This window comes from Staurois parvus, unplaced genomic scaffold (assembly GCF_062004578.1).
Source record: "Staurois parvus isolate SC_StPar_1 unplaced genomic scaffold, SC_StPar_1.0 ptg001035l, whole genome shotgun sequence".
In the NCBI taxonomy this organism is placed as follows: domain Eukaryota; kingdom Metazoa; phylum Chordata; class Amphibia; order Anura; family Ranidae; genus Staurois; species Staurois parvus.
The window spans coordinates 183410-199991 of NW_028318831.1; the positions used below are offsets into that span (position 1 = coordinate 183410).

The 16582-nt window shown below is 45.1% G+C and overlaps 1 protein-coding gene across 1 annotated transcript in view; it reads right to left on the reverse strand.

The window, feature by feature from the left end:
- Positions 1 to 2039: 2039 nt before the first annotated feature.
- The window catches only part of HSD3B7 (hydroxy-delta-5-steroid dehydrogenase, 3 beta- and steroid delta-isomerase 7), a 79047-nt gene continuing 64504 nt past the window's right edge, over positions 2040 to 16582 (reverse strand). Inside the window, exons 4-7 of the mRNA XM_089657845.1 lie at positions 9645 to 9753; positions 8051 to 8150; positions 7703 to 7865; positions 2040 to 6098 (exon numbers count right to left, since the gene is read on the reverse strand). Coding sequence (XP_089513971.1) covers positions 5677 to 6098; positions 7703 to 7865; positions 8051 to 8150; positions 9645 to 9753 — 794 coding nt within the window. The 3' untranslated portion in view covers positions 2040 to 5676. The remainder of the gene's footprint in view (positions 6099 to 7702; positions 7866 to 8050; positions 8151 to 9644; positions 9754 to 16582) is intronic.

Below are 16582 nucleotides of genomic sequence, written 5' to 3' on the forward strand. Positions count from 1 at the left end.
CCTCACGACTCTGCACAAACTCGCAACTCCTCAGAACTCCGCACAACCTTGCAACTCCACACAACCTCGCAACTCAGCGCCACTCCGCACAACCTTGCAACTCCTCAGAACTCCACACAACCTCGCGACTCCGCATAACCTCGCGACTACGCCCAACCTCACAGCACCCCATCTTAAAATGTAAAAACTAAACTAATAGTTTTACATTCTGCAGCAGCCTCCACCCCTGTAGAACACCCAACATTAGAGGTCATTAATGTTTTACAAAGCAATATGCAGCACCTTTGCACACCGGTACAGGCTAGTGTCCAGCATTTCTCTGCTCCCCAAGTTTGCCTTATTCAGCTAAATTGACCCCCCCCCCCCCCAGTGCCGACGGACAGCAAGGGGCAGGGCAGGAGCAAACAAGGACGTCCTCATGTGCCCGACATCCTCCTTTTCAATCTGTTATGGCCTCAGTTGTTAGGAAGTCAGTGGCTGGCCTGAATGGTGTCCATGGTTGCAATGCTGCGCAATACAGACCTAAGGCTTTGTGTAACAGAAAATAATCGGCTTGATCCGTTGTTGTCAATGTGGGAAAATTTGCCAAGACACCCCAAGGTGCCACAACACTCTGGTTGAAAAAGGCTGGGCTACACACAGTGTTTCAGAGGAGAGAGGAGGAGAAAAGTGGGGGAGAGGAGAAGAGAAAGGTGAGCGAGAGGAGAAAAGTGAGGGAGAGAAGAAATGTGAAGGAGAGGAGAAAAGTGAGCGAGAGGAGAGGAAATATGTGAAGAAAGAGAGAGGAAAAATGTGGAGGGGAGAGGAGAAGAGAAAAGTGAAGGAGAGGAAAAATATGAAGGAGAGGAGAAGAGAAAAGTGAAGGAGAGGAGAAAAGTGAGGGAGAGTAGAGGATAAATATTAAGGACAGGAGAGGAGAAGAGAAAAGTGAAGGAGAGGAGAAAAGTGAGGGAGAGTAGAGGATAAATATTAAGGACAGGAGAGGAGAAGAGAAAAGTGAAGGAGAGGAGAAAAGTGAGGGAGAGTAGAGGATAAATATTAAGGACAGGAGAGGAGAAGAGAAAAGTGAAGGAGAGGAGAAAAGTGAGGGAGAGGAGAGGAGAAAGTGAAGCAGAGGAGAGGAGAAAAACAAGGCAGAAGAGAGGAAAGGAGAAAGTGAAGGAGAGGAGAGGAAAAATATGAAGGAGAGGAGAAAAGTGAAGGAGAGGAGAAGGAAGAAGATAGAAGATACAAAAGTAGGAGAGGAGGAAGCAAAGAAAAGGTAGTTCGGGAGAGATGAGGAGGAGATGGGATGGGACAGGGGAGAGAATTGGGAAAGAGGAATAGGAAAAGAGAGAAAAGAGGAAAGAAGTGGAAGGAAAGGAAGAGAGAAGCCAGGGGAGAAAATAGGAGGAAGAAAATAAGGAGCAAGGAGGAGGAAGAGGTGGGAAGGCAAAGGAGAAGAAAAGGGGAATGGAAAGTAGAGAAGGAGGCAAGAGAGAAAAAGGAGAGAAGAAAAGGGAAAGAGGAGAAGCAGAGAGTAGAGGGTGGGGGAGGTAAAGAAAAGAATAAGGTTAAGGAGAGAAGGGTGGGGGGGGGGAGGAGAGGAGAGGAGAGAATAGGAGGAGAGGGGAGAGGAGAGAATAGGAGAAGAGGGGAGAGGAGAGAGGAGGAGAGGGGAGAGGAGAGTAGAGGAGGAGAGGAGAGAGAAGGGGAGGAGAGGAGTAGAGGAGGGATGAGAGGAGAGAAGAAGAGAGGATAGGAGGGAGAAGGAGAGGATAGGAGAGAGAAGGGGAGGAGAGAGAAGGAGAGGAGGGAGGAGAGTAGAGGAGGAGAAGAGAGAGAAGGAGAGGAGGGAGGAGAGGAGAGAGGAGGAGAGAATAGGAGTAGAATGGCTGCAAAGTGAACCCTTCTTCGATGTACGCTCACTACAGAGTTCACTAATACAAGTGATATTGGAGGAAATCAGGTACACAGAAAATATTTACCAAGAATCGACACATTTGCACCTCATCCCCTACACCCCCCCCCTCCCCCAATTCACAGAGAACCGACACAGATACCATCATAACATCATTTATTCATAGAAGCATGTGTAATTCCATATAAATGACTGCCGGTCCCACACATCTGCTCACCTATTACTGTCAGATATACATAGCCGTGTTATTGTCAGTGGGACCTGAGCTCAGCCCCCGACCTGGCTGCTATGTCTGTACACCTACCTGACACAGAACTCACCCTTTATGTATCCACAGCCACCATAGGCATCCAATGCCTTGCATTCTACCAGCTTGTCCTTTCATTGAGCCTTCCCATGATAAACCCACCCAGCCGTTATATTTCAGTTATGGGTGGATGCATCTGTGTCATATCAGGGGAGTAACAACTTCCCCAGCAAAGTTCCTACTTTTGCCTGTGGGCAGAGTCTTACTCCTCCTGCTGCATCCAGCATAATGCTTGCAGCAGGTGGGCCAAATCAGGAACTCCCAAATTTGCAGATCTAGCCCTGGAGTCTGTAAGAGATATAACATCTAGTAGGTGCTTCAGCCTGCTTGTATCCACCCATAACTGACATCTCCATTGTACATCGACCCACCCAAAACCCACAATTGCACCTTCTTATTTCCATGTGTGCTCCCTACCTGTGCCTTCTATCCCTCTAACTTCGATTCTACAGAATGAAGAACCTCAATCTACTATAAAAAAAGCCTCCAGTCCATATATAATCATGAGAATTCGATTAAATTATTTTTAAACTGAATCCATAATGCTTTTTGATACTGAATTCACACTATCCACTACACACTAGCTGAAAGGTTCAATCAGTGGGAGGTGCTTAAAGGACATGTCCAGTCCAAACTTTTTTAAGATAACCTTTAAGCATCACACAAACGTCAGACATGTGTCTGGGGGTGTGACAGTGAGAACACAGATATTTTTTTAAATACCTAATATTGCTGTTAATATGGCCCTTGAAAGACATGAAATGCTGGAAGTTTTTGAATCTGCACTGATTGGGTTTTTAAAAAGGCAAAAGGTGATAAACACGGCAGAACATCAATGAACTGCGCACGGCCTGTCATTCAGTGGCCTGCTATCCATAATGCTTTTTTATACTGAATTCACACTATCCACTGCACACTAGCTGAAAGGTTCAATCAGTGGGAGGTGCTTAAAGGACATGTCCAGTCCAAACTTTTTTTTTTTAAGATAACCTTTAAGCATCACACAAACGTCAGACATGTGTCTGAGGGTGTGGCAGAGATATTTTTTTAAATACCTAATATTGCTGTTAATATAGCCCTTGAATGACAGGAAACACTGGAAGTTTTTTGAATCTGCACTGATTGGGTATTTAAAAAGGTAATAAACACTGCAGAACAACAATGAACTGGCATGTCATTCAGCGGCCTGCTGTCCCTTTACATATTGCACATGAGAAAGAGTTAATTAAATAAATCACAATAAATATTCAATAATATAAAGATACATATAGTAACTACACAACAGATTAAATATTTCGGCATAACAATTCTTCAAGCCTATGAAGTGGTAAAATGGAAACAGATACAATGTATTTATTCATTTCCCTTATTATCCTTTCTTTTTATGGTTCCAATGTACTAAAGGCCAGTGATTTTCTGCTATAGAGAATAAATAAAATGTAGCTTTATTTTTTACCTCTTTATAGTCTGTCATATCCTCCATATGTTGATAAAACTTAATGTGTAATAATAGATGCAGCCTATCGATGATCTGTCATAAATTTGAACCAATTTGCCATGTTTGGCCTGTAGGTGGCGCTGTATAAACACACCTAGACGCTGCACCTAAAGGCCAAAAAGACGGCACTACATGGCAATATTGTCACATAGATTTCTGGAATTATTTAGGCGGCAGAACTTGATTCACAGAATGTAAAAATAAAAGTTTAACACATTCATACTAAAATGCTGAACACTTCCCGGAAAAGTCCATAGCAGCAGAATGAGAAGAGCAATGTGAGAAGACTCGACCGTGGAGCCAATCACCTGTCCTTGAAGTAAACCTGTGAAGAGTAAACATGGAGGCACGCCATCGCTGACTTCACCATACGAAGCCCAGTTGCCTGGCTGTCATGCTGATCCCATTGCTTCAGAAAGCCCCTGACCAGGAAGAGGTTGACAGATAATGACCCCCGACCTTTTTTTGGACCCTTCTGATCAATATATTTCTTTGGGTTCATATTGAAGATAGCGGATTACCAGGACAGCCGGGCAACTAAATGTTAGCTATTAAAGTATAACTGAAGGTGAAACTTTTTTGAAAATTATTTTTGGATAGAATGGAGAAGGATTAGAACCCTTGCCAGGTTTTTATTGCTGTCGGTGCCCTCCTCGATTTCTCCTATTTACCATCATCCTGAAAGTGAAAGAAAATCCCAAATTTTGGGTTGTCCCCAGAACAGAAGGGGAAACCTTACAATGAATACACTAGTTCTGGTGACAACCAGGGATTCCCTCACTTTGGAGAGATTTCCTCTTCCTGTTGTAGCTATAGGACAAGAAATGAAGGGAAATCTCCAAATATCCGCAACCAGAAACCTGAACCCAGAAACTAGAACCCCTGTCAGGTTTTTATTGCTGTGAGTGCCCCCCCCCCCTCTATTTGTCCTATTTACCATCATCCTGAAAGTGAAAGAAAATCACAAATTTTGGGTTGTCCCCAGAACATGAAAAGAGGGGGAACCTTCCAATGAAGACGCTAGTTCTGGTGACAACCAGGGATTCCCTTACTTTGTAGGGATTTCCTCTCACTTCCTGTTGTAGCTATAGGACAAGATATGAAGGGAAATCTCCAAATCTCCGCAACCAGAACCCTTGCCAGGTTTTTATTGCCGTTAGTGCCCCCCCCCCCCCCCTCTATTTCTCCTATTTACCATCATCCTGAAAGGGAAAGAAAATCACAATTTTTGGGTTGTCCCCAGAACATGAAAAGAGGGGGAACCTTCCAATGAAGACGCTAGTTCTGGTGACAACCAGGGATTCCCTTCACTTTGGAGGGATTTCCTCTCACTTCTTGTTGTAGCTATAGGACAAGATATGAAGGAATATCTCCAAATCTCCGCAATGGGAAACCCATGCAGGCACAGGGAGAACATGCAAACTCCAGGCAGGTGGTGCCATGGTTGGGATTTGAACCAGTGACCCTAGTACTGCCAGGCGGAAGTGCTAACCATTTAGCCACTGTGCTGCCCTAGTTGCCCGACATTTGCCACGGGTCCGCCTACCTGTCCCTTTCTAAAACGCACACCTTCCAAAACCTGCCGAGTGCATTTGTTGGCCTCACATGGTAAATGGCGGAAAGGTTGCAGACGGGTGTGATATGGGTTGGGGCCAGGATAGAAGGGTATTGATTATTAACTGTCAATGGCAGCATAATAGTTACGAAGAAAATGTGATTTCCACCTGGCTTCACTCAGTGGTAGGTTGCCTAGAACTTAAAAAGATCCTATTTGTAGACTTCATAGCGAGGAATGTGGAAGTGGACATTGTGGTCTGCTCAGGTGATAGTGTTGTGATGTAACGGAATGAATTTCGGATAAAGTTGAATCTGGAATGTCTCGTTTCATTTTCCCTCACAACCATCTTAAAGCTTCCTAATCCTTTCCATGTTGGAAATCAAAGTCTATATTCCCTTTAGGCGTTCTGATCATCATTGATCTTTTCTGTCCCGCTCAAAGCCCTTCACCCAGGCTATGGTGTGCTGCTTGCTCTCCTCCCAGCTGAAGAGAGGCCGGTAGCCAAAGTGCCGCTCTGCCTTGTCGGTCTGCACAGTGAAGGTGGTGCTAGCCACGGCCAGGGTGTATGGGTTGAGGATAGGAGCATAGATGCAAAACGGGTGTAGGAGCCATTGCAGGAGGACGTTAAGGAGGGCAATCATGTAAAGCACAAAGTAAGGGACCAGCGGGCGGCTACCGATCATGCGGAAGCCACAGGAGGTCAGGAACTCCATGTTGAAATCCATGTAGCTCTTGTAAGGAGAGTCATCGTAGCAGAAGTAGACTTGACCACCCAAGTTGGATGGCTGCTCCTGCAGCTGGCGGGCAGCGAGGACGTGCATCCATGCCACGTTACCTGGAGAAGAGGAGGACAACAACATTACACATTTCTATACAATCTCTGATCTCATTTTTAAAAGCAACATTGCCACTTCCCGATGAATGGACATCTGTGGACGTCCTTTCATCTCTTATAACGAGAGGCATCATTATCTTTTTTCTGCCTTGTAAAAGCCATCCTAGTGGCGGATTAGCTGCTGGATTGCTTTTACAGGCAATGGGAAGGGACGTCCCCACCTCCCCCACTGCCCACCAGGCTCCTCTCTGAGCCCTCTTGTGTAATCAGGGAGCCCAGTATCCGATCTGGTGGTGCCACCTGGTTGCCATAGAGCTGATCGTGGACCAGATGGTCCCCAGCCATCTCTATGGTCTTGGGAGGTCATAAATAACGTCATGACATCACTTCCAGTTCTGGTTGATGTAAGCACTGACAATTTATGTTTTTTCTGGAAAGCAGAGATCATTTTTTTTTTTTTTTTTTTAATTGATTTCATGCTTTCCAGGATAGAGGAGAGATGTGGGGTCTTAATGACCCCAGATGTCCCCATAAAGACGACCTGTCATGCCTTATTTCTATCACAAGCGATGTTCACTTTTCTTGTGATAGGAATAAGAAGTAATTTAAAAAAAACTAAAGAGGCAGTGTAAATATAAAAAGAAGAAAACAAGATAAATAAATAAAAAAATTGAAGGTGCCCCCACCCCCCCATGCTCATGTGTTGAAGTGAGCGCATACCTAGGTCATGCCAGCATATGTATACGGTGTTTGCAGCACATGTGAGGTTTCCCCGAGAACATTATAGAGAGAGCAAAAATTCTAGCACTAGACCTCCTCTGTGACTCTAAACTGGTAAAATCTAAAAATGATTAGAATGTCACCTATGGAGATTTTTAGGTACCATAGTTTGGAGCCATTCCATGAATGTTAAAGCGTGACATGTTAGGTATCTGTTTATTCAGGGTAACATCATTTTTGAGAAATGTACCCGGTAGGCAAGTGGTTAAAATAAGGAGCTGCAAAAATAAAAGAGAAAAAAACTGGTGGGCCATGGGTACCATAAAAAAAGCCATTCTCAAGCTGGGTTGTGTGGAACCCTAGGGTTCCTCCAGAGGTTGCTTGGGGTTTCTTGAGCTGTGGCTGATGGTGCCGGCATAGTTCCAGGGCCATCATCACTTAGCAAAGCAAACGGCATGAGGCCAACAATCATTTTAGCATTTCTCTCACCGTGCACAGATATAAGGATTCACGTCTCTCACAGGCCTTAAGGAAGTCCTTCTCCCACCCACCCATAATGAGATGGTGCATTCTTTTCACTGTCCACCAATGTGATGGGCATTCTTCCTCTTACTGATCACGTGTAACTTTTTGATCTAACTATTGTACTGGGAGCTGGAGATATACCTTGTAGCAGGGGTTTCCCCAAGACCTGAAGCGTTATTTCAAGGGTTCCTCAGAGCTTGAAGGGTTGAGAAAGGCTGCCATAAACCATCATGCTTCCCAGAAGAAGCTGCAGCTTGGTAAACTGCCATTTAGGATGCCTTAGGAAGCTTGTGCCCAGATGCCCTGGTACTACAATTGCTGGCAAGATCTACTTTTCTATGCATGCTGTTGTCTCTCACCTACGTAAACTCTGCCGTGTTCTGTGGAGGAGGGGATGATTCTGAACACGCGGCGTCCTGTACGCAACCCTTGCTCATAGAACTCCTTCATTAGCATGTGGCCCTCACCGTATATCCCTGTGGGCCTCAGGGAGCAAGTGTAAAGTGTTCTTCCATCCTTCATCTGTAGGAGCAACACAAATGAAATGAAAAAACCCCACAGACTTTTCTATAATATAAATTGCCATTAAGCACAGAACTCTACTCCTTTGCATAGTTACATAGTTAGTCCGGCTGAAAAAAGACAAAAGTCCATCCAGTTCAACCTTTGACTTCCTAAGACAGACATTGTCATTGACATTGACGCACCTTCCTTCCATTGGCCTCCAGTACAATCTTCTCAGCTTTGGATTTGCTCAAGGGATAAGCCTGGTTGTGATACACTTTGTATTCCATGTCCTCGTTACCCCTGGAATCCAAAAAACAAAAACAAGATCTGTGAATTCGACTCATAGAAGGCAAATGATTGAAAAAGGTGAATTGGATTCACAATGCCTCCAGTGCAGCTGCTCTCAGCACACCTGGACAGTGTACCCCTAAATTAGGGCCCCAAAGTTTACAGTTCACCTGTAAAATGTCCAATGAGAGCACCAGATGAAAAAGGTGCTTTTAATGACAATTTTCATCCACAACATGGCAATATAAAATGTCCAACATGTTTAGGGGTACGAGAGACTCCCAATTCTTCATGGCTTGATAGATGTGTATACTTGGCACAATCACCAAAATTAGATATTTAGACCACCATTCTCAACCCAGGTTCTGCAGAACTTTAGGGTTCCTCAAGAGGTTCCTAGGGATTCCTTGAGCTGTGGCTGATTGACCTCCCATCTGATGATGTCTTGATAGTTCTAGGGTCAACACCAATTGGCAGAGCCAGCGGCCATTGACCTTCCATCTGATGGTGCCTTCATAGTTCCAGGGCCAACACCAATTGGCAAAACTAGCAGCAGGACATCAAAGATTTTCAGCTGTCTGTAAGAGTGAAATTCTGACCACCACTACAAGGGCCATATTTCCCACAGACCTGCGATGAACTGCTTTTATCATTGGCTCCCCGAGACCTGAACTTTGTTTTCTCTGTAGCAAAAAAGTGGAGAAAGGTGGATTTAGAAGGTGATCCAGGAGTAAAACAAAATTTCCCCTGGGTAACATTTTGAATGATAAAATGTCTAATCTTCAAAATAATATATTTTTGATGATTGCACCAATTTGAGTCCATCTGAGTGTATACAATTTTGAGCCCTGAAGAAAGGGAGTTTTTGTACCCTCAAAATGCGTTGGTTGTTGAAAGCCTAGGAACACACTATCAGTTTTCTCTTCATTCAACCCAGCGGGCTGAGAGCACTGATTGGATGCCAATCAGCAGATCTTTTTCAGTCATGTCCCTTCGACAGAAGTCAGATGTTCGTCTCACTTCTGTCGGATCAGGTGCTATACACATGGGCCGAATGTTGGACGGTTTCCATTGAACCGGTTGATACCGCCTGATATTCGGCCCGTGTGTATGGGGCTTAACATTGTTTTGTTGTGAATGAACATTAGTCATTAACCTCTTGCCGCTCATGTAATGCATATGTAGCAGCAAAGAAAGTGGACCTTAATGTCCATATGTCACACATATGCGTTCATGGATGGCCAAGGGTTCTGTGCTGAAAGCAAGCTCACTGCACAATGTCCGAGCTGTCATTCACAGCTCACAGTTTCTAGTCATGATCAGGAGCCAGAAGGATGGGCTTTCCAATCATGTGACCACTGTGACAGCCAATCTTTGTTCTGGCACCCCCATTGGACAATTCACATAAAAAGTTGTGGAGTCCATTACTAGAAAAATTGTTACATTGTAAAAATATGTATCCAACCTGTCAAAACCTTGTCATCATTCCGGGGGGGTCTTGGTTACCTGAAGAATGGATCTCCATGGATATTTGGACCCACAACCTCCATACTGCTGGTATAGACCAGGTATTGGACACCTTCCTCCTCACACGCTCTCAGAACATTCTCTGTTCCTGCAAACCCAAAGGAGTGACAATCATGTGACAGCAGGGATAGCACTATAGTAAGGGTGGATTGAGTCGTATAGGTGACATGGATTGCAGACAAGGTCACCAGGTTTGATAAATATGTCTAAATTATTACATTAGCAGGATTTTCATGTAAAACAAGTGATGCTGACTTAAGAACCTGTGAACTATATCATCATTTTGTACAGCCACCATCTGTTTTATAGGGATCGCCTTCCATCAACCAAGTATAATTTTATATATATATATATATATATATACACACACACACACACACACACACACACACACACAGGGCTTTTTTTGGTGGGAATGCGAGGGAATGCAGTTCTGGCACCTCCTGCATGTAATGACAAGGGGTGCTAGTGTGCGTTGGGGGATCTATTGATACTGGGGCAGTCAGTTGTGGCTGGGAGGGATCCACTGTTGAGGGAAGGGGCTGGTTCCTGGAAAGCTGCTGGGAGATCTGTTGTGGCTGGGGTGGATCTATAGTTTCTGGGGGGTTATTATATTGCAGGAGGGTCTGTTGTTGCCTGGGGTGGTCTAATGTTCCTGGGGGGGGGGTCTATTGTTGGGGGGGTCTATTGTTGCTTGCTGCAGGGGATCTATTTTATCTTGTCACCATTAACAAATTCAAAAAAAATTACTTAGCAACATAGCGGATACTTTGTTTTGTATTTGCTAAAAGGGGTGGTACTGAGAGGTGGGTAAGGGATGGAAAGAGGAGGCTCAAAAGCGGGAGTTCCTGGACCTCATCTCAGAGAAAAAAAAACAATCCTTCTGAACCCCCTTCTCAATCTTGCTGTTAAATTACCTCAATTGTCCAAAAGGTTTAAAAACGAGAAGGTAAGTCAGAACTTTTATTATGGTAAAACACAATTTGCAAGTTTTGGGATTGGTGGCCTTAGCACCAACCCAACAGTGTGGACATTGGCCAGGTTATGACCAACTGAGGTGCCCAGGCCTCATCTTGTATTTAACCAAAATCTAAGACTCAATACCAACCTTTTTGTATTATTTTGAATAGAGTGGGAAAAGAATTAGAACTCCTGTTTTTATTGCCATACTGGGCTCCATTACTGAGATTTCCTCTCGAGTCCTGCCTGGTGAGGACTTCCTAAAGCAGGACAGGAGTGTTGGACCCAGAACTATGAAGACATCATCAGATGGGAAGTCCATCAGCCACAGCCCAAGGATCCTCTTCTACAAAACCTGGGATGAGTATGGCTGGTCTAAATAATTAATGTTGGTGATTGCTCCAAGTATACACATCTATTGAGAAATCCTATTGGGCTTTTATTGCCATTCTGGGCTCCATTAGAGAGATTTCCCTTCACTTACTGTCCTGCCAGTAGGAAGTCCTCACCACACAGGAAGTGAGAGGAAATCTGCAACAGGGCCATGGACAGCAATAAAAAAAACTCAGGAAGTAGAAGAAAGGTGTGCTGTTTTGGGTCTCCCCAAGCAATGTTCTCAGTAAGGTGTAGAGGGAGTAATCCTCCTTTGGTCGCCCTCCCTGGAGTGGTGGCTGAAGGTTGGCTTTTTGCTTGAGTAGGGATTGGGTTTGCAAAGAAGGAAGTGCCAAAAGCAGAATACTCATCTTAAAGGCACAGTTCAGCTTTTATATTTAATAAATTCACCAACAATTAATTAAAAATGTACCTTTATTACATTTTTTGGCATTCAAGCCTGCAAAGCATTGCCACTACAATCAACGCATCATGGGTGTAATGCTCTGGCTCTTGTATTCTTTACCTCCAGCCTCAGGTCCGTACAGAGCACCTTCCATTATGGGGCTGGAAGAGGTAATCAATGATCTTACCAGTACTGTCATGTCACCACCCTGCTGACAGCGTGATCTGCTGAGCCCTTCTACTGCACTGCAATATGGGACTTGTAGTCTTCCCATTTACAGATCACCATGAATGGATGAGTGAATTCAAATTGCAACAACCAGGAGTATGAAGCACCCTAGGTGTCAAATTGGGGGTTGGGGTGAGTTTATGGGGGTGATGTATGTGACCGTGCTTCATGTTACGCGCAAAATACGGGTTGTGATGGACTGCCTGACACCCCAACTGGGCATCTCCACCAAACTACAGCTTCCTCCACTTTTGAACCAGAATATAGTAACATTTACCAGGAATCAAATGGAACCAAAGTAGGAGTAAAACAAAGACTGACTTTATGAACAAACAGCACAGCATTCATACACAAAACCCTTCCCCCTACACAGGTATGGCACACATTACAAGTACATTACATAAACAGATAAACAATCAAACACATAAAACAATTAATTCCTTCCCGGCACCTAGCAGTCTAGACTCTGGAAGCAATTAAACAAAGTGTAAGCTTATCACTTAAACCTAATTACAGCAAAACATAGTTGATGCCAGGAAACCTGGAACAGAAAATCAAGTTTCTTAACCCCACATATGCTGGAATTCGTCCCCTGCACACAACACATCGCTCCAGGATAATAGTTCCACTATTCACAGTATGCCAAGGGGTCCCAGAATCAGGCCCTCCCCGGCCCGAATTGCATGGAAAGGGTTAGCTGGTATAATTTACGGCCAGCCAGGCACCCAAGAAAGTGATATAACCCTCTTGGGGGGAAAAGGTTCTTTGTAACCCCAAGAGGGGGGGGGGGTCTGCATAGTCCTGGGTCCATAGTTGGTGGGAAGGAGGCTGGCCCCCAAGTCCCTCCAGGAGCCCAAGTCACGGTGGTGTCTGTGACATGGGTGTAACATGCAGTGTGTTCCAAAATTGAAAAGTACCTTATGGCGCCGCTCCAAGCTATGGATGGAAGGAATAGGATCACCCCATCAGCAATGGAGAAGAGGGGAGCACGAGTCCGAGCGATTCCAGTGTCAGCCAATACAAGTGAAGGGATGGATGCTGCTCAATCGACCACAGGTGTCACAGACCAATCCCCGTGGGCATGGCAAAATGCATCAGAGGGCATGGCCAGAACAGCGGCTGAGACTATTCCTCGACATTGGACTCCTGGGGTCGGTTGAGAAGCCTCCATCCCTTCACTTGTAGCCAGGGGCGGACTGACCCTTCGAGCACTCAGGCACTGCCCGAGGGCCCGGGGTCAGTAGGGGGCCCCATGAAATGCCCCTGGTACCTTTTTTATAGGCTTTTTTGAGTGTGGACAAGGACACGGGGGTCCCATGATCCCCTATTGCCCAGGGGCCCCATGAGTTGTCAGTCCAACCCTGCTTATAGCGGTCCATAATTGCCTTTAATACCTTTATAGAGCAAAATTGGGCTTGGTGGGCTTGGAAGGTTGAATTTTGTCTCTTGTTCAGCCTTGTTAATTATGAAACTATGTAACCATCTCCACTGAATCCCACTAATATGAAGTCTCCTGTGTAGTACGTTGATACATAACAGCATACTGTATATCTAAGCATACAAGAAGCGAAAAGTCACATAGATCGTAATCTCCATCTCCAAGTATTTATATGTAGTTTCCACCCTACATGTGGGAAGAATTTATTAGCTGACAATTATATCACACTAGCAGGAAAACGCCTCGACTATAGAGAATATCCATGGGTATGGAAAACTCCTATATCCCCACATTGAAGGATACTGAGCTGTATACCCTCTATCTGTCAACTACCTAAACCCTGGACACCAATCATCCGCAGCTTTATGAACAATGACAGGTTCAGTGACTGACTGATTATATCATTACAATGGCATCTGAAAGTCAGCGGGATATATTAAGCAGCAAAGGAACATGTTGTCCCTGAAGTTGATGCGTTGAAAGCAGAGAAAAAATGTTCATTGCAGATGGTTGTGTATGGGGCTGCATAGCTACAGACTGGTCAGGGTGTCCACAGCCAAAAGCACCAGCAAAGGAAGAAGGTGGCCTGGTCTGATGACCCACATCTTCTTTTATATAATGTTGATAGGACGGTTGGGTGTGTGTCGCTTACCTGGAGAAAGCAGAACTGTGGGAGGGGCCCAGCAGGCCCCACCCCTATAGACCTCCTTCAGAAAGCTACAGGAGGGGGCGGAGACCAGACCAGTCACCCTGCACAAGGAGAGAGAGCAGCGGTGAGCGGTCTTCATTACAGGAAGCCAAGGCTTCACACTGGATTCCTGCACAGATCTGGAACCCTGGTCATTCCATTGGATATCCAAGCTTTATTCACATAAACAGTGACAAACAGAAATCTGCATTGTGCACTGTGATGTTTACAGCAGCTCGTCTTCATCGTTTTCATCACTCATCTTTACACGAACGTTTATTTATGTGAGATGCTCATACATGGGCCGATATATCTGTGGTCAGGGTCTTGTCTTGCGTGTTTTTTGGCAATATTGAGTAAGCCCCATCCTTGGATCTATGGAGAGGTTTGAGACGGAGCCATTTTTTGTATGTGCATTTTACCAATATGGACACATGCAGGTTGAGTTGCACCATATACAGCCGGTAAAATATGTATTGAACACGTCACCATTTTTCTCAATAAATATTTCTAAAAGGTGCTATTGGCGTGAAATTCCCACCACATGTCGGTGACAACCCATGCAATCCATACATATAGAGAAACCAAAACAAATAAAGTTCAGAAATTGAGAAATGTGTAATAAAATGGAATGGCACAGGGAAAAAGTATTGAACACGTTAACTGAAATTTATTTAATACTTGGTACAAAATCCTTTGTTGGTAATGACAGCTTCAAGACGCCTCCTGTATGGAGAAACTAGTGGCATGCGTTGCTCAGGTGTGATTTTGGCCCATTCTTCCACACAAACAGTCTTCAAATCTTGAAGGTTCCGCGGGCCTCTTCTATGAACTCTGATCTTTAGTTCTTACCATAGATTTTCTATTGGATTCCAGTCAGGTGATTGGCTGGGCCATTCTAGCAGCTTTATTTTCCCTCTTGAGAGTTTCCTTGGCTTTGTGTTTGGGATCATCATCTTGCTGAAATGTCGGCCCTCGTTTCATCTTCATCATCCTGGTAGATGGCAGCAGATTTTTATCAAGAATGTCTTGGTCCAATTATCCATTCATCCTTCCTTCAGTGATATGAAGTTTGCCAGTACCGTATGCTGAAAAACAGCCCCACACCGTGATGTTCCCACCACCATGCTTCACTGTTGGTCTGGTATTTTTAGGATGATTTGCAGTGCCATTTGACCTCCAAACATGGTGTGTATTATGGAATCCAAAGAGTTCAATGTTGGTCTCCTCTGACCAGACTATATCCTCCCAGTATTTCACAGGCTTGTCTAAATATTGTGCAGCAAACTTTAAACGAGCTTCAGCATGCTTTTTCTTCAGCAATGGAGTCTTGCGTGGTGACGTGCATACAGGCCATGACGGCTGAGTGCATTACTTTTTGTTTTCTTTGAAACAATTGTACCTGTTAATTCTGGGTCTTTCTGAAGCTCTCCACAAGTTGTCCTTGGCTCATGGACAACTCTTCTGATAATTCTTATCACTCCTCTGTCAGAAATCTTGTGAGGAGCACCTGGTCATGGCCGGTTTACGGTGAAATGATGTTCTTTCCACTTCCGGATTATGGCCCCAACAGTGCTCACTGGAACATTCAGAAGTTTAGAAATCCTTCTTTAACCAATGCCATCAGTATATTTTGCAACAATAAGGTTGCAAATGTCTTGAGAGAGCTTGTCAGGGATCCAAGTATGACCAGAAATGTGTGGACTGACACAGGGAATGGCAGGCTTCAGGAGTGATGTAATAAGAATATAATTTATTAGGAACTACACGAGTATACAACGCACAGTACAAACAAAACCAAACCTCCAACTAATGTCAGTATGTTCAGGAACACAGACAGGCGTAGTCAGGTTGGAGAGGTAGAGTGGTCAGGCAGGCGGGTCAGGAACAATCGGGCAGACAAGGTACAAACGGAGCAGGCAGGAGAAAGGTCAGGAATAGCCGGGGTCGGTGCAGGCGGAGTTTGATCAGTGTCAGAGTCAGCAGAGGAACCAGGCAGGCAATGACAGGTACAGGGGCTCATGGGAAACAACACCAAGGTGTTGATTTCAGGCCTGGCCATTGCTAAAATACACCTCCTGCAATCAGCCTCAGGTGATGGCTTGATTGCAGGAGTGAGATCCTGGCTGCTGAAAGCACCCGCTGGCAAGCACCGGTACTGCAGCCCACACAGCAGATGAGTCCCAGCACCACCAGCGGTGAGTCCATTCCCGACAGAGCTCTTTGCTTTTACCAATCATGAGATGTTTCTTGTGTGATACCTTGGAAATGAGACACTTTTTTTATAGGCCATCAGTTGAGACTGACCCAGCTGATATCATTTGCACTAACAAGGGTTAGGTTTGCTTTCTAATTACTGATAGATTGCAGCTGGTGTCTTGGCTTTCCATGCCTTTTTACACCTCCCTTTCTTCATGTGTTCTAAACTACTCGTACACTCCCTGATTATCTCACGCCTTGACTACTGCAACTCCCTCCTCACCGGTCTACCCCATTGCAAACTCTCCCCGCTTCAGACCATCCTGAACTCAGCTGCCAGACTCATCCACCTCACCACCCGCTCCACCTCTGCCACCCCCCTCTGCCTCTCCCTCCACTGGCTCCCCATTGCCCAACGCATTAAATTCAAACTGCTCACCCTGACCTATAAGGCCATTCACAACACTGCCCCTAACTACCTCACCGACCTGATTCCCAGGTACCACCCTACCCGTACCCTTCGCTCTTCACAGGACCTCCTTCTATCTTGCTCCCTGGTCTCCTCCTCCCACGCACGACTGCAAGACTTCTCCAGGTCCCCCCCCATCCTCTGGAACTCACTACCC